The sequence below is a fragment of the Chelonoidis abingdonii genome, chromosome 2 (genome assembly GCF_003597395.2).
Source record: "Chelonoidis abingdonii isolate Lonesome George chromosome 2, CheloAbing_2.0, whole genome shotgun sequence".
NCBI lineage: Eukaryota > Metazoa > Chordata > Testudines > Testudinidae > Chelonoidis > Chelonoidis abingdonii.
Genome location: NC_133770.1, coordinates 151,362,172 through 151,384,369, shown reverse-complemented (window position 1 = coordinate 151,384,369; position 22,198 = coordinate 151,362,172). Strand labels below are relative to the sequence as shown.

At 57.3% G+C, this 22,198-nt stretch overlaps 2 protein-coding genes across 2 annotated transcripts in view; one reads left to right on the top strand and one right to left on the bottom strand.

Moving 5' to 3' along the window:
* CNNM3 (cyclin and CBS domain divalent metal cation transport mediator 3) overlaps positions 1-22,198 on the top strand; it is a 330,211-nt gene that overhangs the window by 199,684 nt on the left and 108,329 nt on the right. The window lies entirely within an intron of this gene.
* On the bottom strand, positions 3,557-7,937 carry LOC116830693 (neuropeptide Y receptor type 1-like). The gene is made up of 2 exons (XM_032790322.2): positions 7,848-7,937; positions 3,557-6,549 (listed from the first exon to the last, which is right to left on the bottom strand). Exon 2 carries the CDS (start codon positions 6,486-6,488, stop codon positions 5,385-5,387), a length of 1,104 nt encoding a protein of 367 aa, XP_032646213.1. The 5' UTR covers positions 6,489-6,549; positions 7,848-7,937; the 3' UTR covers positions 3,557-5,384.

Below are 22,198 nucleotides of genomic sequence, written 5' to 3'. Positions count from 1 at the left end.
GTTACGGTTCCTATGGATAGGGCTTCCCGCCCTAGTGTTAGGGTTCCTAAGGGTAGGGCACTTGGAGCAAGGGTTAGGGTTCCTATGGGTAGGGCTTCCCGCCCTAGGGTTAGTGTTCCTAAGGGTAAAGCACTTGGAGCTGGGGTTAGGTTTCCTATGGGTAGGGCTTCCCGTCCTAAGGTTAGGGTTCCTAAGGGTAGGGCATCCTGCCCCAGGTTAGGGTTCCTGTGGGTAGGGCACTTGGAGCTAGGGTTAGGGTTCTTATAAGTAGGGCTTCCCGCCCTAGGGCTAGGGTTCCCATGGTTAGGTCACTGGGAGCTAGTGTTAGGGTTCCTATGGGTAAGGCTTCCCGCCCTAGGGTTAGGGTTCCTAAGTGTAGGTCTCATGGAGCTAGGGTTAGGGTTCCTATGGGTAGGGCTTCCTGCTGTAGGGTTAGGGTTCCAAAGAGTAGGGCAGTTGGAGTTAGGGTTACGGTTCCTATGGGTCGGGCGCCCTACCCAAGTGTTAGTGTTCCTATGGGTAGGGCACTTGGAGCTAGGGGTAGGCTTCCTACGGGTAGGACATCCTGCCCTAGGGTTAGGCTTCCTAAGGGTAGGGCATCCTGCCCTAGGGTTAGGCTTCCTATGGGTAGGGCACTTGGAGCTAGGGTTAGGGTTCCTATGGGTAGGGCTTCCAGCCCTAGGTTTGGGGTTCCTAAGGGTAGGGCACTTGGAGCTCGGTTAGGGTTTCTATAGGTAGGGCTTCCCATCCTACGGTTAGGGTTCCTGAGGGTAGGGCAGTTGGAGCCAGGGTTTGGATTCCTATGGGTAGGGCACTTGGATCTAGGGTTAGGGTTCCTATGGGTAGGGCTTCCTGCCCTAGGGTTAAGGTTCCTAAGGGTAGGGGACTTGGAGCTGGGCTTAGGGTTCCTATAGGTAGGGCTTCCCTCTCTAGGGTTAGGGTTCCTAAGGGGAGGGCTTTCGGCCCTAGGGTTAAGGTTCCTAAGTGTAGGGCTCATGGAGCTAGGGTTAGGGTTCCAATGGAGAGGGCTTCCTCCGCTAGGGTTATGGTTCCTAAGGGTTATGCACTTGGAGATTGGGTTAGGGTTCCTATGGGTAGGGCTTCCCATCCTAGAGTTAGAGTTCATAAGGGTAGGGCACTTGGTGCGAGTGCTAGGGTTCCTATGGTTCGGCACCCTGCCCTACAGTTAGGGTTCCTAGGGGTAGGCCACTTGGAGCTAGGGTTTGGGTTCCTAAGGATAGAGCACTTTGAGCTACGGTTAGGGTCCCTATGGGTAGGGCTTCCTGCCCTAAGGTTAGGGTTCCTAAGGATAGGGCACTTGGAGCTAGGGTGTGGGTTCCTAAGTATAGAGCACTTGGGGCTAGGACTAGGGTTCCTAAGGGTAGGGCTTCCCATCCTAGGGTTAGAGTTCCTAAGGGTCGAGCACTTGGAGCTAAGGTTAGGGTTCCTATGGGTAGGGCTTCCAGCCCTAGGGTCTGGGTCCCTAAGGGTCTGGGTCCCTAAGGGTAGGACACTTGGAGCTAGGGTTACGGTTCCTATGGGTAGGGTGCCCTGCCCAAGGGTTAGGGTTCCTATGGGTAGAGTACTTGGAGATAGGGTTAGGGTTCCTATTGGTAGGACTTCCCCTCTAAGGTTAGGCTTCCTAAGGGTAGGGCACTTTGAGCTGGGTTAGGGTTCCTATAGGTATGGCTTACCCCACTAGGGTTAGGGTTCCTAAGGGTACGGCACTTGGAGCTAGGGTTAGGGTTTAGATGGGTAGGGCTTCCCGTCCTAGGGTTAGAGTTTCTAAGGGTAGGGCATTTGGAGTTATGGTTAGGGTTCCTATAGGTAGGGCACTTGGAGCTAGGTTTTGGGTTCCTATGGGTACGGCTTCCCGCCCTAGGGTTAGGGTTCCTAAGGGTAGGGCTTCCCACTCTATGGTTAGGGTTCCTAAGGGTAGGCCACTTGGAGCTAGTGTTAGGGTTCCTATGGGTACAGCACTTTGAGCTAGGGTTAGGGTTCTTAAGGGGAGAGCTTCCTGCCCTAGGGTTAGGTTTCCTATGGGTAGGGCACTTGTAGGTAGGGTGAGGGTTCTTATCGGTAGGGCTTTCCACCCTAGAGTTAGGGTTCCCATGGTTAGGTCAGTGGGAGCTAGCGTTGGGGTTCCTATGGTTAGGGCTTCCCACCCTAGTGTTAGGGTTCCTAAGGGAAGGCTTTTCCGCCCTAGAGTTAGGGTTCCTAAGTGTAGGTCTCATGGAGCTAAGGTTAGGGTTCCTATGGATAGGGCTTTCCGCCCTAGGGTTACGGTTCCTATGGGTCGGGTGCCCTACCCAAGTGTTAGTGTTCCTATGGGTAGGGCACTTGGAGCTAGGGTTAGGCTTCCTACGGGTACGCATCCTGCCCTAGGATAGGCTTCCTGTGGGTAGGGCACTTGGAGCTAGGGTTAGGGTTCCTATGGGTAGGGCTTCCAGCCCTAGGTTTGGAGTTCCTAAGGGTAGGGCACTTGGAGCTCGGTTAGGGTTTCTATAGGTAGGGCTTCCTGTCCTACGGTTAGGGTTCCTGAGGGTAGGGCAGTTGGAGCTAGGGTTAGGGTTCCTACGTGTAGGGCACTGGAGCTAGGCTTAGGGTTCCTATAGGTAGGGCTTCCCTTCCTAGGGTTAGGGTTCCTAAAGGGAGGGCTTTCCGCCTTAGGATTAAGGTTCCTAAGTGTAGGGCTCATGTAGCTAGGGTTAGGGTTCCTATGATAGGGCACTTTGAGCTAGAGTTAGGGTTCCAATGGGAAGAGCTTCCCCCGCTAGAGTTATGGTTCCTAAGGGCAGGGCACTCTGAGCTGGGTTAGGGTTCCTATAGGTATGGCTTACCCCACTAGGGTTAGGGTTCCTAAGGGTAGGGCACTTGGAGCTAGGGTTAGGGTTCCTCAACCCTGGGCCCTTCGGCGACTCCCAGCCACTCCTCCAGCATGACCCCGGCTAGCACAGAGACTATCCTCCGGTTACCCGCACTGAGCCCAGCGCGTCTTCCAGCAAGGCAGCTGGGCTGGGCAGCCACCAGGAGACAGAGACTCTTCCACCACCCGGGGGAGCTCTGGCCAAGGGCTAGTCCCCTCACTGGTGTAATCCAGTCCCCCACTTCAACTGGAATGTGTCCGGCCTGGTGCTTGTTCTGCCTTCCTCTGCTCAAAGTGTCTTTGGAAACCTGCCGTCCTCTCGTGGCAGGTTTGATGCGCCCTAACAAAGCCGATCTCACTCTCCTGAGCAGCTCACCGGACTGAGCCTCGCGGCTCTTCCCACAAGGGTCTTTTCCAGCCTTCAGATAATGTGGTGGCTCTGCTCAGCCCGCTCACCCTCCTCACTCTCCTTTCTAACCTGGACCCCAGATCTGGCTCAGCCTTATCAACATGCGACTGGCTCTAGGTGCTACCTCACTGCAAACGTCTGCCAGTGTCAGCCTGAGTGACGCCTGCAGGGAAAGACCCAGAGCTGGCCATTTTCCTTTTCACATCGCGTGTCCAATGGGGCCGTTTGTGGAGAAATAACACACCGGGAGTGTCAGTTAAAGGGAGTTACTCACATTTAATCAGCTTGGTCAGTTTATTCTTGGTTATTATTACAAAGAATTATCCCCGGTTGTTTGCCTTAGAAAAGCTGCAGCAGTCTATGCATTTCGATAAGATACATATTTATCAACTGGTTACAAACATCGACTGTTTGCCAAAATACCCCCTGGCCCCACCAGCTGGGAGCCAGTGTTCATCACTGCGTCAAGAGACAGGCACAGAATACAAGTAGGTGCGATCAGGGTAAAAGATACCCATTAGCTAAGCCCCTGGGATTGGATCAAGCAAACTCAAAATGATTCACGATTGTTCACAAGTGTCCAGAAGAACAGCTGTTCGAATGGCCAGATCCCTCTGTCCCCAACCAGGCAGCCCCAGAAAGTGACACTGCTCAGAAACTGACTACTGCCAGTGACTGAGTGAGCTGGCGGGAAATACAGCAAGGGGAGTGATTCTCCACTTACGGACATTGGTGTAAATCAGGAATATCACCTGTGCAGTCACTGGGTAAAACGGGTGGGACTGAAAGGAGACTGGAGCACAAAACTCACCGGTGAAAAGGAAATTAGATCTCGGAATTCTTTTTCAGGTTGAATAATCTAAGGTGCTACCATAGTCACAGATAAGGGGATTTTGCTTTTAGAAAAACAAGTGACCCATCTCTCCACAGCGCCCCTTTATTAGCCCATCTCGACTGCATCTTTTTTCACTTCAAAATACCAACAAGTGAGTTAAAGCAATGTCGGTTTCTTCTTTTTTTTCTTTTTTGGTTTTAAATCGGTCATTTGGGAGTTTTAGGAGATCATCACAAATCTCTGAAATCAAGGGCTCTGTGTATTGTTTTGCAAACAGCAGAATTTTCATAGGACTCAAAGTAGGTGCTAATGCCCCAGTTGCACATGAAATGGCGATTTTCTTGCACAAGTCAGCTGCTCGCATGTGCTGCTGGGTAGTTCGGTGTGACGGTGCTCAGATACCATGGCAATCAATGCGCCTGGCAGGAATGCCTAGGATACAATAGACAGATTCAAGATGTTCTTTAAATGTACCTGGAATAATTTGTGTTTGCCTCCCGTAGCTGCAGATCTAACCACCAACTGCACATTGAATCACCTAGCCTGGCAATGCATCCACCATCTGCACATGGGGGGGGTTGTCCCCCTTTGAAAACCAGCTCATCCATTACTTGGTAAAAGGCCTCAAGCAGGGACATTTCCAATGTGATAATGACGCTTAACCCTATTACAAGGCCGCTGATGTTCCAAGAGTGTTCATTTCACCCCACCACGTCCTTCCTGAGCTGTGTGATGGCGAAGTGTTATCAGCCTCATCTGAACACAGGGGAAACAGAGGCAGACAGATGAAGGCCAAAAATCTCTAGGTTGATGCCTCACATTAGACACCTCACTCCAGAGTTCAGTGCCTGATTTTCATAGGTGCTGAGCCCCAGCAGCGCAGCCCTTTGGCAAACCCAGCCAGGACCCAATCTACGGGGTTAGAACGAGACACCAGCATTGGGCTATCTGGGGCAGTCAGACAGCCACTGCTCCTCCATTTCAGGGGGTGCCCCTGGCCACTCTGAAAATCTCTAGGCTGAAAATTGGAGCCTGAGTGAGTGGCTCAGGGGGAATGTATGTCAGAGCCGGGCACAGAACCCAGGACTTCCCATGGCCAGGCTCTAACTGGTTTCTTTGGGGTTCCCCGGAGCTCATTCCCAGGCTCCCTCTGTATCTTAGCTGTGCTCGAGGGAGGGGCAGTAGATGTGCAGAGGGGGAGTATCCCTCCCACCCGCCGGGCGAGGCTATGGTGTGTTCTGCTCCTGGCACCACACGCTGGGAACAGCCACCCGTCAGGCGTCGATGGCAAGCCCCCCGCTGCGCAGTGAGGCTTTGGAGACCTCGGTGCTGATGGTGGACATGGGGACGCTCTCGTACGTGTCCGTCTCCGCAGCGCAGCTGCAGCGGTGGAGCAGGGCTTTGAGCTCCTGCTGGAAGTTGGTGTTCAGGAAGCCGTAGAGGACGGGGTTGATGCAGGTGGAGGCCATGGCCGCCAGGTGGCAGAGGGAGAAGAGCAGGTCATGGTAGCAGCCGGAGATGGTCTCATGGGCCCAGTCGTACAGGGCATTGAAGACGGTCAGGGGCAGCCAGCACACGGCGAAGGCGGCGACGAGGCAGGCCAGCATGATGCTGACCCGCCGGTGGCTGGCAGCGCGGGAGCCATGCGGGGGCCGCTCCAAGATGTCCCGCCGGCGGCGCAGGCGCAGGAAGATGCGGCAGTAGCAGGCCAGGATGAGCAGCAAGGGCAGGCAGTACTGGCCGAGCAGCAGCCCAGTGGTGTAGGCCAGGCGGTGCCCGTCCGACGGCCACTTTTCCACGCACACCAGGTGGCCAGCGAAGGCGTCGAAGGGCAGGCTGAGGTTGCGGAAGGGCTCGTCCGTCAGGACGCTGAAGGCGAGGAAGGGCAGGGAGATGCAGCCCGACACCAGCCAGGTGATGCTCACAGCCAGGTAGGCATGAGTGGCCCCCGGCTTCCATCCAGTGGGGTTGATGATGAGCTGGTGCCGCTCCAGCGCAATCCAGGCCAGTGAGAGGATGGAGACGGTGACGGAGACGCACTGCGCGAAGGGGCTGGCCTTGCACAGGAACTCACCCAGCACCCAACGGTCCATGAGCGTGTAGATGACGGTGACGGGCAGGCACACCACGCTCATCAGGAGGTCGGAGCAGGCCAGGTTGGCTATGAAGATGCTGGTGACGTTCCTCATCTCCTTGTGCCGGGCAATGATGCAGACCAGGCCCAGGTTCCCCACCAGCCCCATGGCCAGCAGGCCGCTGTAGGCCACAACCAGGAGGGTGCTGTTCCCCACCGAGGGGCCACACAGCCCGGCCTGCTCCCAGGGCAGGCTCAGCCGCTCCGAGACATTGAGGTACATGAGCTTCAGCAGCTCGTCCATTCTCTGCTCCTGGCCGGGGGCTGCACCGGGGGCAGGACACTCTGCTCACAGCATCCTCAGCCTGGGCCAAGACAAGGAACAAGAGCTGGGGAGGACGGAACATGGGTGTCTCACAATGTGGGCATCCGGCTCACCCACATGCCGCCGTGTGCCCGATCAATGCCCAGCCCCCACCCCAGGTCCAAGCCACTCCTGGAGCCCCCCACATACAGAAGCCACTCCCAGCCCCCCTGGAGCAGCTCCCAGCCCCTGCAGAGCCATTTCTGATGCCCCCACACATCCCAGCAGCTCAGATCCTTGCATGGCTCTGCCAAGCCTCCTGCCTCCTATGCCTGAGCCCCGTCTGCTCCCAGGTGCCCGAGCAGTGCCCACCCCATCATGTACCCCAGGGCTCTCTGCATGCCCCAGCCTGCAGGGGTGCTGAGGGGTGAGTGGGAGGCAGTGAGGGAGGCGGGGCCCAGCAGGGCAGGGAGGGAATGCCCAGCAGGCAGTGCAGAAGGCTGGGGGGCTGATTTAGGGGATCGCTGGAAGGGGGATGCCCAGCAAGTTAAACCATTCGCAGGGGGAGGGACCGGAGCCCTGGACACTGCCACAAGAGCCCCCACCCTGCTGTCACATGGTATCTCCCTTGGGCGCTGTGCCCAGCCGGAGCCATGTGCCAGGAGGGAGCCCAGCTATCTGCAATGGGTGGGGGCAGGCAGGGGCTCTGGGCCCCCAGGGGACAGACAGACCGACCAACCCCCTGCCCCCGCTCCCTACAGACAGACAGGCAGACAGACAGCTGGATGGCCTCTGATGGCAGGAAGGGGTTTACGCAGCCTGGGATGCCAATACCTGGGGGTAACCCGTGGGGCCGGCCCCTCCTCCAGGTGGCTGGGGGTGACAGGGATAGTGTGAGGCAGTGAAATAATGCCCCCCCCCCCGCTACCGTCCCTCCCTGGGAGCCCTGCGCCGTCGGCAGGGGGCATGGAGACAGGGACCCCACAGTGGGGAGTGGAGCCAGATGGTGGGGTGGGGGGGGTTAAGTGTGTGCAGCGGGGCAGTGTGTGTGCAGCAGGGGCAGGATGTATGTGTGTGCGGGGGGGCTGGTGTGTGTAGGGGGGTGACGTGTGCAGGGGGACTGGTAATTGGGGGGGCTGGGTGTGTCTGTGTGGAGGTAATGTGTGCAGGGGGGGCTGAGGTCTGTGTGTGTGTGTGTGAAGGAGGGCTGTGGGGGAGTGATGTGTGCAGGGGAGCTGGTGTGTGTGTGTGTGTCTCTGTGGAGCCGAGCGGGGCCGGTACCCACGGGATCGAGCCGATGCAGCGCGGTCCAGGCCGGGACCCCCCCGGGCATCGCCCCGCACGGACCCGCCCCCTTACCTGACTCCTACAGGGTCCGGTCCGGTGCGGTCCGGCGCGGCAGGGTCTAGCCCCGATCCGGGCTGGCGGCTCCGCTGCGCTCCCGGCCGGCGCGGGGGGGGCCCTCTTAAGGGACGCGGAGACGCCCCGGGCCCCGCCTGGCGGGGGCTCTGCGGGGCGGGGCGGCTCCGGGGGTGGCACCACCGATCCCCCGGCAGCGGGAGGTGCGCGGGGCTGGGAAGTGATGAGAGGAGACACGTGAACTGCAGGAGCCAACCCCCCCCCGCCCCGCCACTCACGCGCAGCCCTGCGGTGCTCCGTGCTCCTCACTCCGGACCTGCAGCCCCCTGTTCCCCTAATCCTGGGCTCCCCCCAGCCCTGCCAGTGTCCTTCACTCCTGAGTCACAGCCCCCTTTTACCGCAGCCCTGGGCTCCCCACTCCAGCCCTGTGGTGATCCTCACTCCCGATCTGCAGACCCCTGTTCCCCCAGCCCTGGGCTCCCCACCCCCACACTTCTGGCAGGGGCCCCTCACTCCTGACCCTGCAGCCCCTGCTAGCCCAGTCCTGGGCTCCTCCCCCACAGCTCTGCCTGTGCTTCTCAGTCCCAACCCACAGCCCCACTGTTAGACCTGTGGGGAGCAGGGTGCAGTGTGGCAGGGTGTGACACACCCGTGGGGAGGTGCTCACCAGGGCCAGCTCAGCCCCTGTCTGTGCGGTCCCTGAGACCAAACCCCAGCACCCAGCGGAGGCCCCATGGAGCAGGGTAGGCGGCCTGGGCTGGGCGGTGCCAGGGACCCTGGGCAGGCTGGGCTGGGAGCTGGACATGGCAGGAAGCGCATGGACAGTTGGGCTCCCAGCTGCGCTCGGGGGAGGGGAAGCCCTTGGGACCTGGGGGAAGGGGCATTTCGCACCTCTCCTCAGCTGCGCACCAGCACATGCTGTAAGTGGGCCTGGCCGCCCAGCGCAGAGCCCCCTTGCTGGGGAGCCAGCCCTGTAGCCCAGGCGCCGGCAGGGGCAGCCGTGGGGCTGGGCCCCTGCCCGGGACAGGGAGAGGCCTGTTTGCAGTAGGGGGTGGTGCCCAGGGTGGGCACCACGGCTCCCTAGCTCCAGGTTCTGGGGGTCGGGTGCCCCACGTTTGAGCCCAGCCCAGGAGCCTGGTCTCTGCCTGGCTGTGGCGATGGCCTCCAACTCCAGCATGATGCTGGGCAGGTTCCTAGGCCTCAGTGAGGGACGTGGCTGTGTCAAGGCCCAGTCCCCCATTGGTTTGGGGAGGGGCCCAGGAGGAATGCTGGCTGCAGGCCAACCCCTGCTCACCCAAACAGCCTGGGCAGGAGGCAGTGTGAGCAGCCACTGAGGTGGGGGTCAGGACACCTGGGTTCTGGTCCTGATTCTTTTATCATCTGCCCCATACAAGTCACCCATTTGTGCCTCAGTTTCCCCATTTTTAAAATGCTGAGGACACTACTGAGCCCCTTTCATGCAGCACTACAGGACGGTTGGATGCTGTGGGCTCTAACTGCAGAGACTTCCCCCATGGCATAAACCCAGCAGCAACTACCGCCCATTGGCTGTCGGGACAGCGCATTACCTGGCACTTCCAGTGGCACTTTGCATGCAGCCTGTCTGCTTTATCCCCTTTTCCTTGGAGAGCAGGAGAGATGGGAAGCGGAGAGGAGGCTGTGGGGCAGGAAGTCACAGCTGGGATTTGAAAGCAGGCTGGGTTATGGGAACACAAGTACAGCTGGGAGTTTGTTTATACACAGAGGCAGGGTGATTAAGATAACAAAAGGCTTGTCATTAAATTAAATTAAGATCCTTACATGAGTCTGAAAGCAATGCCAGGCACTCCATTTAAAAGACAGGAAACAAAGGGTAGGAATAAATGGACAGTTTTCAGAATGGAGAGAGGTAAATAGTGGTGTCCCCCAGGACCAGTAATAGTCAACATTTTCATAAATTATCTGGAAAAAGGGATAAACAGTAAGGTGGCAAAATTTGCAGATGATACAAAACTACTCAAGATTGTTAAGTCCAAAGCAGACTGTGAAGAGCTACAAAGGGATCTCCCAAAACTGGGTGACTGGGCAATAAAATGGCAGATGAAATTCAGTGTTGATAAATGTAAAGTGATGCATATGGGAAAACATAAACTCAACTATACATATAAAATGACGGGGTCTAAATTAGCTGTTACCACTCAAGAAAGAGATCTTGGAGTCACTGTGGAGAGCTCTCTGAAAACATCCACTCAATGTGCAGCGACAGTCAAAAAAGCGAACAGAATGTTGGGAATCATTAAGAAAGGGATGGATAATAGGACAGAAAGTATCGTATTGCCTCTATATAAATCCATGGTACGCTCAGATCTGGAATACTGTGTGCAGATGTGGTCGCCTCATCTCAAAAAAGATGTATTGGAAAAGGTTCAGAAAAGGGCAACAAAAATGATTAGGGGTATGGAACGGCTTCCATAGGACAGATTAATAAGACTGGGACTTTTCAGTTTGGAAAATAGACAAATAAGGGGGGATATGATAGAGGTCTATAAAATCATGACTGGTGTGGAAACATTGAATAAGGAAGTGTTATTTACTCCTTCACCAACACAAGAACTAGGGGTCACCCAGTGAAACTAATAGGCAGCAGGTTTAACGCACACAAAAGGAGGTATTTCTTCAGACAACGCATAGTCAACCTATGGAACTCCCTGCAAGAGGATGTTGTGAAGGCCAAAACTATAACAGGACTTTAAAAAGAACTAGATAACCTCATGGAGGATGGGTCCATCAATGGCTACTAGCCAGATGGGCAGTGATGGTGTCCCTAGCCTCTGTTTGCCAGAAACTGGGAATGGGCGACAGGGGATGGATCACTTGATGATTCCCTGTTCTGTTCATTCCCTCTGGGGCACCTGGCATTGGCCACTGTTGGAAGACAGGACACTGGGGTAGATGCATAGGCGCTGACTCCGTGGGTGCTTTGGGGCTGAAGCACCCACAGAAAAAAATTGGTGGTTGCTCAGCACCCACCGGCAGCTCCCCGTGGCCTTGCTCTACCCTCCTGCTCCAGTTCAACTGCACCTCCTCTGCAAGTGCACCGCTGCATCCTGCTTCTTCCCCCTCCCGCCCAGCACTTGCGCCATGAAACAACTGATTCACGGGGCAGGGGGGAGTGGGAACGCAGTGCGCTGGGGGAAGATGCAGGGCCAGGGTGGGGATTCGGGGAAGGGATCCAATAGGGGCAGGGGGGGGGAGTTAGGGTGGGGGCAGGGGAGCATGGGCACCCACTGGCATCAGAGAAAGTTGGCACCTATGGGTAGATGGACCTTTGGTCTGACCCAGTATGGCCGCTCTTATGTTCTTATATAGAACCCAGATGTATCTGCCCAATGCTGTAACCCACTAGACTCCACTCCCCTCCCAGAGCTGACATAGAACTCAGGAGTCCTGACAAGGTCTCTCTCTCCACAGAGTTCGTAACAAAGTAAGAATCAACATTAACATTTTAAACCTAACCAGTCCCTTAAGTGACTTGCCACAAGATGTCAGAACATGTTAGTGTTAGAGCTGAGTGGGTCTTTCAGACTGGAATTAGCACCAGGGCCCCTGTCAGCTCATTGCTAAGTTCTCTGCCAAAAAACTAGAGTTTTCAAGTGCCTATGTAGCTGCTGGAATCACGGTTAAAGCTGCCCCCTCACCAAAATCTGAACTGGTGCCCTGCCCCCAGGGCAGGCAGGCAGGAGAGCTGCCCCTAGCATCTGCCCCCTGCCAGTCCAGCTGTGCTAAATGTGGGGGTCCTCGCTGGCCCTGGGCAGCTCCCTGTCCCCTCCCGTGGACAGTGGCTTGCAAGTTCCCTAGAAATGGTTGGGAATGTGACTTTTCTCCTGCAGAACCTTTTTTTCCAGCAGAAAATTGAATACCGAAATAGTTCTATTCTGCCACGCTGCTGTGATGCCTCATGGGAGCTGTAGTTCAGGTGTCTGGTGCCCCCGTTTGCCTCCATAAGCCTGTGTCCCCCATCGGACTACATCTCCCATGATGCACTACAGCCTCTCCGCTCCTGTTCTCTCAGTGCAGGGCTCAGGCCCACTGGGAAGCTGAGCTGGTAATTCGCTGGGACAGGGCCTGCACGTGTGTGGATGCGTGTGCACAAGTGTGTGGAGCATCTGTGCATGTGTGTGCCCAGCACCCGGCACATTGCCCGGCTCCTGCTCAGCTCCCCGCTCCCTCCTGTAACATTCCTATCCTCTAGCAACAGTGATCCGCAAGCTGGCCAGATCTGCTCCACGGGCACTGAACCAAAACCCTGGGGTAGGAGCAATTCTCAGTCCAGCCCCAGTGGTTCTTCTCTGACAGACAGGGCAGGTACCGCTGCAGATAGGGGCACTTTACCAAGGAGGTCAGGGTCATTATCCCCATTTTACAGATAGGGAAACTGAGGCACAGAGGGGGGCAGTAGCTGGTAGAGCTGGGCCTTGACCCCAGGGCTCCAGGGTCCCAGCCCAGCGCTTTGACCACTAGGCACCAGTTCTGATATCAGCATTTCTTCTTCGCTGACCCCCGCTTGTGACTGGCCCCATTGCAGCAGCACATGGAGGTCCCAGCTGAGGCCAGGGCCCCGTCGTGCTGGGCACAGAGCAGAGACCCAGTGAGAGACGGGCCCTGCTTAGTGAGCTCCCAGTCGGGCTCCCCAGCTGGCTAAGGCTGGGAGAAGAGCAGCTGTTTCCCAGCGTCTAACCCCCAGCACTTTGCCAGTTCCTCCAGGCCAGCCGCCATCTGCGCCGGGCTCTGGGCGAGCTCAGTTCCATGGGCTGGACTGGGGCTTTTCCTGCCCCGTGCGGCAACATCTGCCTTGTGGCTGCTGCCGTCAGTGCCCAGGTTGCATGTCCTGTTCCGGAGCCATCCCGCCACGTGCTGGTGTCTCCGGAGCAGCCTCCGCCACTAAGTTCAGGCTGTGAGTGGCAGGAAATTCCAGGCTCCCAGCCGCACTGGCTCTTGGCCCTCGGCCCAGTCAGGGGCAGGATCATTATTCCCATGGTGCGGGTGGGGAAACTGAGGAACACAGTGGGGCAGCAGTTTGCCCAGGCCACTCGGCCAGGCAGTGGTAGAACTGGGCATACGGCGCCCAGCACATCCCTAGTGCTCACTTGTCTCCTGGAGATGGGAGGAGCCCCCAGGAGTCCCCTGCCTTGGCCACCAAATCCCAAGCCAAGCCTGGAACCCAGGACCTGCTCGGCCCCACTTGAACCCACCAGAGCTCACTGCTCCTCTGCCAGAGCCGGGAAGAGAACTCAGGAGTCCTGGCTGCCATGTATGTCCTTTAACCCGCCCCAGCCCTGCCCCCCAGTTCAATGTCCTGTCGCCGCCTGTCGCCCAGCCCCATGGGAACCCCACAGTGACGGACGGCAGGCGGCTTCCAATGTCGCGCTCCAGGCCGGGGATTTGGTGCTAAGCTGAAGTCGGGGTAGGTGCACCCCTCCCACGCTCCCCCCACACTCCTGAGGCGGTGCGAGCAAGCTTAGAGCCCTCTGATGTGGGTATGTCACCCCGACCCCACAGGACAGGCAGCCCCCCCGGGCACCATGCCTGCCGGGCGGAGGCTGCCCGGGATCCGCCTGCCACGTCCTGTGCAGGGAGCAGGAGCCCAAGGGAAGTGGCTCAGGCCTCCTCTCCCTGGCTGCTGGCTGGCTGCGATGCTGCAGCTCAGATTGGGGGCTGTTCAAGGGGCTCATCTGGGTCCCTCATGCGGGCTCTGGCCAGTGATACGACAGAGCAAGTGCCCCACGGGTGCCCTGGGAGCAGGAGTGGCTAGTGGGAGAGGTGCTGGGGTGGCACCTGGTGCTCAAGCACCTGTTCCCAGCTCTCCCGCTGAGGCTCTGTGCCTCAGTTTCCCCTTTGCTGTCTCCCTGGTTTCGATGGCAGCTCTGTGGGCCGGGGGCTGTCGCTTGCTGCATGGGGATGTTCAGCACCTGGCGCTGTGGGGCATGTCTAGGTCCTACCGCAATACACCGAACTCTAACAGACAGGATCTGGCTGGGACCCCTCGGGCACCGACCCCCAGCAGGGCTGCAGTTGTTGATTTCTGACCCCTGGACACTCCCTGCAGCAATCACTCCTTGAGGGGGCTGGGAGGCTGCTGGCGGCTCCAGTCTCTCTGTCCCTTCCCCCTGCCGCCTGCTTCCCATCATCGGGGATTTCAGCTCTGATTAGCCAGGACGCAAAGCTAAGCCTGGGGCATCTGCCAACGCACAGGGGCCCTCCCCCGCTGCAGACACGCTTGGCTCACGTACACTGGACTGGCCAGCCCAGCGGGAGCGGGGGCAGGAGGCTGGATCCCCGGGAGGCTGGTTATTACAGCGGTGGCCATGGGAGCTCCTGGTGCAGTCTTGGGGGTGACAGACACTGACGGGTGTCTGGGCTGGGGGCTCTGGTTTGTGGGGAGAAGCGGGGCTGCAGGCACTGGGGCTGGTGACCTGCGCTAGGCCGTGGGGCACATGTGGGGCTGTGTTGAACCCTGGTGTTCTGCATGTGAGCTGGGGGGAGTGGTGACTTCTCAGGCCAAGCCCTTCCCAAGGCCCCCACCGGCCAGCTGCAGCCACCGGGGCATGAGGGCCAGAAGGGCCCATTGGCCTGTCCCCAGCCAGTGCAGCTCCTATGCAGCTGGCCAGACCCGATGCAGCAACTCCAGCCAGGTGTCAGAGCTGCCTTGCTACGAGCCATCGGCCCGGCTCCGGCTGGGGCAGTGCCAGCCCTGGGACAGCCCAGTCTGCTCCGGTGGGGACCCAGGGACCCAGCATTCGGGCCCCGTTCACGCTCTCAACTGGCACAGGCCGGATCCCCCGGGCAGGCGCAGGAAATGCAGCCCAGCCTAGCCGAGGGGAACGGGCGTTCGGAGGACTGCACGGGAGGAAAGACCGAGAGGAGACGCAGGGAGAACCCGAGGACAATGGCCTGGTGGGCGGAGCCTTGCCCTGGGAGTCAGGAGACCGGGTGTTTTCCCAGCTCTGCTACTGCCCTGCTAGGTGCCCCTTGGGGAGTCACTTAGCTCTGGAGTGATGAGCACGCTGGGGCCTCTCATGAAGCGTGTCCAGCACCCAGCACGCCAGGGCTGCTGCTGGAATGACTCACCCAGCCAGTGAGAGGCGCCGAGCCGAGGGGTCGTTTGACTCCAGGGTAATATAGCCACCAAGAGACACGTGACACCTGCTCTCCGGCCCAGGCTGGTTTGTAACGGACCAGCTGAATTCACCTGGGGGATGTGGGCCCTTGACCCTGGGCCCTGCTTCATTCCCTGTCACAAGGTGAGTCCCAGGCCTCCTTCCCCTGACACTGCTGTTTTGGGCGCAGTCCAGCCCTTCCCGGAGCGACACCGGGGACAGCCAGGGAACCCACTGCTTTCCCCGGGGCCTGGGGCCGGGAGTTTGCAGCCTGGCCCAGCCATGGCCTTACCAAGGCAGTGTGTGCAGCGCTAGTCATAGACGCGCCACGGCCCCGTCAGGGTCAGCTCGTCGCTGTTGTGCTACATGCCTTGGCGGGGGCTGTGCTGGAAACACTCATCAGCCGAACTCCAGCCGCCCTGTGCTGAGTCAGAGCCGGAAAATCACGAGCTGGCTCCAAACCCCCCTTTGAACGCCAGTTGCTCCTGGGTTCTGCTTGTCCGGCCTCCGGGTGCCCAGGGCCACGTTTTCTAGGGACAGCGATGATTTCTTTTGGAATTCTTGGCATCCCCTGATTCCAGGACGTACAGATCTAAGAGCAACACATGCGGGCATCAGGCTCAGGGGAAACAGGGCAAGTTGGCTGCTCTGCTGGGCCCACCCAGATCAGCCTCTGCGTGTCCGGGGATCAAGGCCTTTGCTCCAAACCATCTGCTCTGCTTCACACAGGCCGGGTACGCCCGGCGCTCAGCCTGGTGCTCACAGCCTCCCTCCATTCTCTCTTGAGAGCTTGACTGGGAAGTAGGTTTTAAAACCCAGAGCGATTCCTTCTGTGCACTGGTGTCTGGTGCCCTCACGTGGGCACAGCGGGGCCTGCGGAGGAGAAAAGTCGCAGCAGCTCGGGCATCGTGGGCGGCTGGCTGGGCTCTGACATAGGCCGTTAGTGGGGATGGGGGCAGCACGGTCTGCCCAGCCCCATTTTAGCATCCAACAGGGACAGTCTAGGCTGGACTATTCACACTGGCCCAAGGGAGTTGGGTGCCCAGAGCCCAGGGAGCCGTAGTTCCCTTCAATCCAGGAAGGGCTCTGAGGGGTGTCACACAGTGGCTCCCTGCTTCACTGGCAGCATTTCTCCACCCGCTGCGGCCTGGGCTGGTCCCGGGGCTGGGGGAGGTGGGTGGCCCCCAATCTGGGCCCTACGGCCAGGTGGTTCCTATAGGTCTGGGACGGTGCCGGCCGGGACTCAGCCCAGTGAGCGGCTCAAAGAGAAGACAATGCCAAAGTGATCAATTATTCCTGTGTATTAATTAGTAGCTGTTAGCGATTCAATGTTTTGAATATGTGGGCCCTAATTATTCCCCATCAGTGACCAGTTCTGAACCAGCAGCTCGTTCGAACTGGTAACAGAGTTCTGGGAATTAGTGAGGAGTTGTTAGTGATTGGTGAATATTTGTTACCTGCCGGACAGGTGTCTGGAGCGGGGAGGTCTGCAGAGCTGGGAATTTCTGGCCTGTCCATCTGCCCAGTGGTGGGGCTGCACAATGCTAGTGTCACGCATCAAACAATTACAGCCCAGCCTGGCTGGGTCCGTCCCGACCGGCTGTACACAGCCGAGGGGAGTGAGCGACAGACACAGTCTCTGGGTGTGGAGAACAAGGGAAAGGTACAGTAGCGATTTGGGGGGTGGGGGTGAGTCTGTGCCAGACACTGGATCAGGAAGATCAGGTGAATGAGGTGTCCTCCGAGCAGGTCACCAGATTAGCGAACACACGCGCTAGTATTGATGGGGGGGGAGTTAACTTCCCTGCTCTCTGTTGGAAGAACAATGACAGCCAAACATACCACGTCCTGCAGATTCTTTGCTGGCCTGTGCAGGGGCAGCTCTCAGTCACACAGCTGATGAGGGGCATCCATTCTGGATCTGGCATCGACTGGCGGGCATGAATTAGTTGTGAAGGTGAGGATGGTTGGGAACTTGGCAGGAAGTGATCCTGCTCTGATATCGTTGAAGAGCCTAAAGAAAAGGGGGCCATGAGAACAGCAAAACAAGGTGTCACTCACAAGTCGTGCCCAGTCTTCACCCCAAACAGTCCATGGGGGAAACCTCTTCAGTGTGACAGCCCTTGCCAGGGGTCCACTCTCTCTCGGGGTCAGGCCCCTCCACCTCCTGGAGCTGCACCTCTTTGAGCCTTAGCACGTCTGTCTCTCGCCATGGGCCCTCTCAGGGAGTCCATGCACTCTGGACCCCGGGCCTTTTGTGACAAAGTGGGAATGTTCGTGCTGTGTTATGTGAATGCTGAGTGGGGAGTATTGATCTGGGAAGGTTGCAGGGGAGTTGTGCTGGGACAGCCTGCCTTGAGGAAGGGAGCATACCTGAGCATGTAACCTGAGAACCCAGGAGCGGGGTTGGAGGCCGGGGAACACCTCTGCTTGGGAAACTGGACAAAGGCTGGGGGAGGAGCCAGGGGGAGGCTGAGTGAGAGGCTAGAGGGAGCTGCAGTTTTGGAGCTTGCTGGGAAATGGAGAGGGGCTCCCCGACGAGGCGTGGGCTTCCCAACGGGGCTGTGGCCTCCTGGGGGGCCCCAGATGGACCTAACTAAAGGGGGTCCTGAAGTCTGTACCAACAAGACCTGTTTTGGACTATGTTCCTGTCATCTAAATAAACCTTCTGTTTTACTGGCTGGCTGAGAATCACGTCTGACTGCATAGAGGGGGTGCAGGACCCTCTGGCCTTCCCAGGACCCCACCTGGGCAGACTTGCTGTGGGAAGCGCACAGAGGGGCATATGCTGAATGCTCCAAGGAGAGACCCAGGAAGGTGAAGCCGTGTGAGCTGCTTGCCCTGAAGACAATCTGCTCTGAGGGAGAGAAGGCTCCCCAAAGTCCTGACTGGTTTTGTGGGGAGCAGTTCCAGACTATCGCCCAGGGACTCCGTGACACCTCCACTCCCCGAAGGGGTTGATGCAACCCTGTTCTCTAGACCGGAGTGACTCTCAGCCAGCATAAAACAGGAGGGTTTATTGAGCATCTGAACACAGCATAGGAAACTCTCAGGGCCTCAGGCTTGGCCTCCCTCAGCACAGCACATCCTAGTCTCCTTCATCCAGGTGGGCTCTGCCTGCTCCCTATCTCCAGCTCCGAGCCCCCTGCTTCCCCGCTGGGCATCTGATACCCCCAGCCCCAAGCCCCGCCTCTGTCCATTGGCTTCTCTCCAGGGAAACAGGGTCACTTGGGTCTCCTTTCCCCTCTCCTGTCCTCTGGCCCCCTCTCTCTGGAACCGGCTGGTCAGGTCACCAGGATACTCTCTTTATAGCCCATTGCCCTCCCACTGGCCAGAACCGGCTGCAACTCCTGAGCTGGGCCTCCGGATCACCTGGTCGCCAGTCACTGGGGTCTCCATCCTCCAGGCCATTGGCTGGGGTCCCAAGGTCTGTTGCTGGTCCTCTGTAAAACTCCCTCTCCCCTCACCTCGTTAAACCAGTAACACCCAGGGACACTGAGTCCCACTGCCTCTTCATGCAAACCCTTGGAAAAACATGGAAAAAACAAGAACATCCTCCCTTCATCAAACAGGGACACTGGACTTCAGAAGGGCAGATTTCAACTGACTCAGAGAAATAGTGGGCAAGGTCCCATGGAAAGACAATTGGGAAGAAAAGGGGGCTGGCAGTTCCTAAAAGCTGTAATCCTGGAAGCTCGACATCAAGATGTTCTGATGCAGAGGAAAGAGAAGAGTCGTCACAGATGCCCATGTGGCTGCACAAGGAGCTTTGTAGCAGTCTGAAACCCTAAAGGGCTCCATACAGGGAATGGGAGGGAGGGCCCGTCACCAAGGGGGTGTACATGGGAATAGCACAAGCGTGCAAGGACAAAATCAGGACAGCCAAGGCAAAGAACGAGTTACAGCTGGCAAGGAGTGTTAGAGATGACGGGAAGGGGAGTCCACAAATCTGTCAGACAAAAAGAAAGCCCAAGGACGGCGTGGGGCTGCTGCTCAATGGAGAAGGTGAGCTGGGAACAGAAGGTGAGAGGAAGGCAGAGCTGCTCAATGCTGACTTTGCTTCAGTCTTCTCACTGTGACCAGATGACTAGCCAAGTTACCACAGACAGCAGAGGGGAAGGAGGACGATCGGGATACGTAAAGAACACATCAGAGATCTTCCGACCAATCGGAATGACTTCAAATCAGTGGGGCCAGATGCTGTTCACCCCAGGGTGCTGAAGGAATTAGCTGAAGAAATCTCAGAGCCACTGGCAATAATATTTACAAGCTCATGGATGACAGGAGAGGTCCCGGAAGACTAGAGAAGGGCTAATGTGCCCACCTTTAAAAGGGGTGAAAGGAGAAGCTGGGGATCTGTAGACCAGTCAGCCTGATCTCCATATCTGGGAAACTACCAGAGCAATGGATAAAACATTCCAGCTGCGAACACCTGGAGGATGAGGGGAGTGATCATGAGCAGCCAGCCTGGGTTTACTGAGAACAAATCAGGCCAAGCCAGCTTGATTTCCTTTCGGGGCATACAGTGGACATAATATACCTGGACTTCAGCAAGGCTTCTGACACAGTACCACGTGACATTCTGATACATAGGCTGGAGAAATGCGGGCTTGGCAGAAGTACCATTAAGTAGATACATAACTGGTTAAACAACCGCAAACAAAGAGTCACTATGAATGGGATGGTATCAGATTGGAGGGAGGTCTCGAATGGAGTTCCACAGGGATCTGTTCTGGACCTGGGGCTGTTTAACATCTTTATTAATGCCCTGGATTTAGGACTAGAGAACATAGTGATCAAGTGTGCAGATGACACAAAGCAAGGGAGAGTTGTCAATACTTTGGAGGATAGAGCTAAAATTCAGAGAGATCTTGAGAAATGAAACACCTCTTATTTTCCCAGCGCTCTAGCATTCAAGCTCCTAGCTTAGTGGGGTGCTTTCAGTTGAGGGTGACCTCCTCACTTGAGATAGGTTAAGCACAGTCCTGCTAAAGGCAACATCATTGGTGACAGCCTTTCACTACCCCAGTATTCAATACTAAAGTGATTTGTAACCCAACACCAGTCAAAGCTAATTATTTTGAGTGACACCGCTCTATCTGCTGGAAGCAGAGTAGGGGGTTCATGTAAACACAGTTTCCTCCTGAAGTCTCTCCCCCTCCCAGCTATCTGTCAGGGGAGAGTTCATTCAGATCCTGCTCACAATCACAAGCAAGCTCCCCACAGACCAACACCCACCAACTCAAAGCGGCACCAGAGCTTGTCAGAACAAGAGCTGCAAAACACTGGGTTTCTGTCTCAGTCCAACAATCTGTAACCCACTAGCCGTCGCTGTCCCATGACTGCAGAGCTGTTAACTGCCCACTTCAACCTAAATGGTTTCTTGCAAAGCATTCACTGCTTATGCCAGGGGGAACAGGCTCTCCCCTGACACCTGGTGATGAGCTGGGGACAAGTTGTCAGGAGCAGACTGCGTTTGCATAGACATGCCCACTCTGACTAGGTGCGCAGCTGGTGGTGCTGCTTTGCCCAATGATCAGTGTAGGCTGGTGCAGGGGACAGATTTTGCCAGCGTTTGACTGCAGGGGCAATGGCATGGTGTTGTCCTGATGGTACCAGTGAAGGGGGCAGAACTGTGCTTAGCTGGCCTGGATTGAGGGGCTCACCCTCACCTGAACCTCACTTGCCAAGCAGGGGGGAAGATGCCAAAGGCCAGTAGTAGGAGTAGGTTGCTCTGTGATGTGGTTGCTGTTGCAGGGACTTACCTGGTGTTCAATCAATCAGCTGATAGAACTCAACTGAGAGTTTTTGTTTCTGGTTGGCTGCTGGTTCCTGGAGATGATTTCAGGGCTGAGCCCCTAGGTCTGCTCAGCCTCAGCCTATATGGGGAGACAGTGACTACACAGGCTGCCCTGACAGGTCCTTGCTGTAATCCCTTGGAGCTGGGTCAAGCAGTGGTACCTCTGAGGAGATATCACAGGACCAGCTCCACCTTTAGGTGTGGTGCTCAGAGCTGTTCTCAGCTCGACAGCTTCTCTCACCTATGGTCACTGGAAGCTGGGAGCTGACTCCTATCTCACTGCCCTTCCTGCTGGGGTATTGTGTTTTGTGATGGCCCTGGCCCTGGCTGGGTGCTGCATAGAGAACAACCCCAGGTTCCTGGCTGAGAGCTAGAACGCTGATCAGTGGGATGCTGAGGCCATTATGATGTCTAGTCTGACCTGCATCCCCTGGGCTGGAGACCTGCCCCAGGCCAGAGCAGCTATTTTAGACAAACAGCCAATCTTCATTTTAAAAATAAGGGCCTCCCACTCACCCACTCCCCAGCATCCCTGCACCACAGGTGTGGTCTTTGGGATCCCTCCTCCTTCATCTTAACCTTCCTGCCCCCACCCCAAGCCCCTCTGATGGGCCAGTCTGGAGATGGAAGGCCATGGATCCAGGATCCCAGAGTCCCCTGGGGCCCTGCCCCTCTGCCAGCTCTCACTGGAGGGTCTCAGAGCACTTTACAAAGGTGGGTCAGTACCATTATATCCAGAGGGGGAAACTGAGGCATGGACAAAGGCAGGACTTGCCCACCATGCCCCAGTGACTGAATAGGACCTAGGCACCCTGAGTCCCAGAGTCCTGTTCTAAGCATGAAGCCACCTCGTGGCAACTAGAGTGGCCCCATCAGCTCAGCTAATGGGGTGGGGGGGTCCTGCCGTGACTCCAGCCCGTGAATCGGCTGTGAACCTCTGCATTTGGGGTATCCTCTAGCAGCAGGTATATGGTAGCAACACAACCCCGTACTGCCAGCCAGCAGCCAAGACATGCCCCCTGGCTCTGGCTTCTCCCTGCCCCATCCCTGGGGGTTATAGCCAAAGTCTCTGTACAACCCCTGGGCCCCGGTCGCTGGCTCCGTGTGTGCCACCACGTCTTCCACCCCTTGGGGTCTGAAGCAGGGCAGGTGCCGAGGGAGCTCTGGACGTAGCTGGAGGGAGCCACCCACTCCTTTGGGGTGAGGGGCATCAGCAGAGCTGGGGGAGCCCAGGGCTGGGTAGCAGGGACTGCAGGTTGGAAGTGAGGGGCACCAGCAGAGCTGGGGGGGGTGCAGGGCTGGGCTATCAGGGGGCTGCGGGTCGGGAGTGAGGGGCACAGCAGGGCCGGGGTGATAGGCTGGAAACAGTTGTCCCTCCAGAATCGACTGAGGGTGAAAAGTGGTTCAACAGCGGC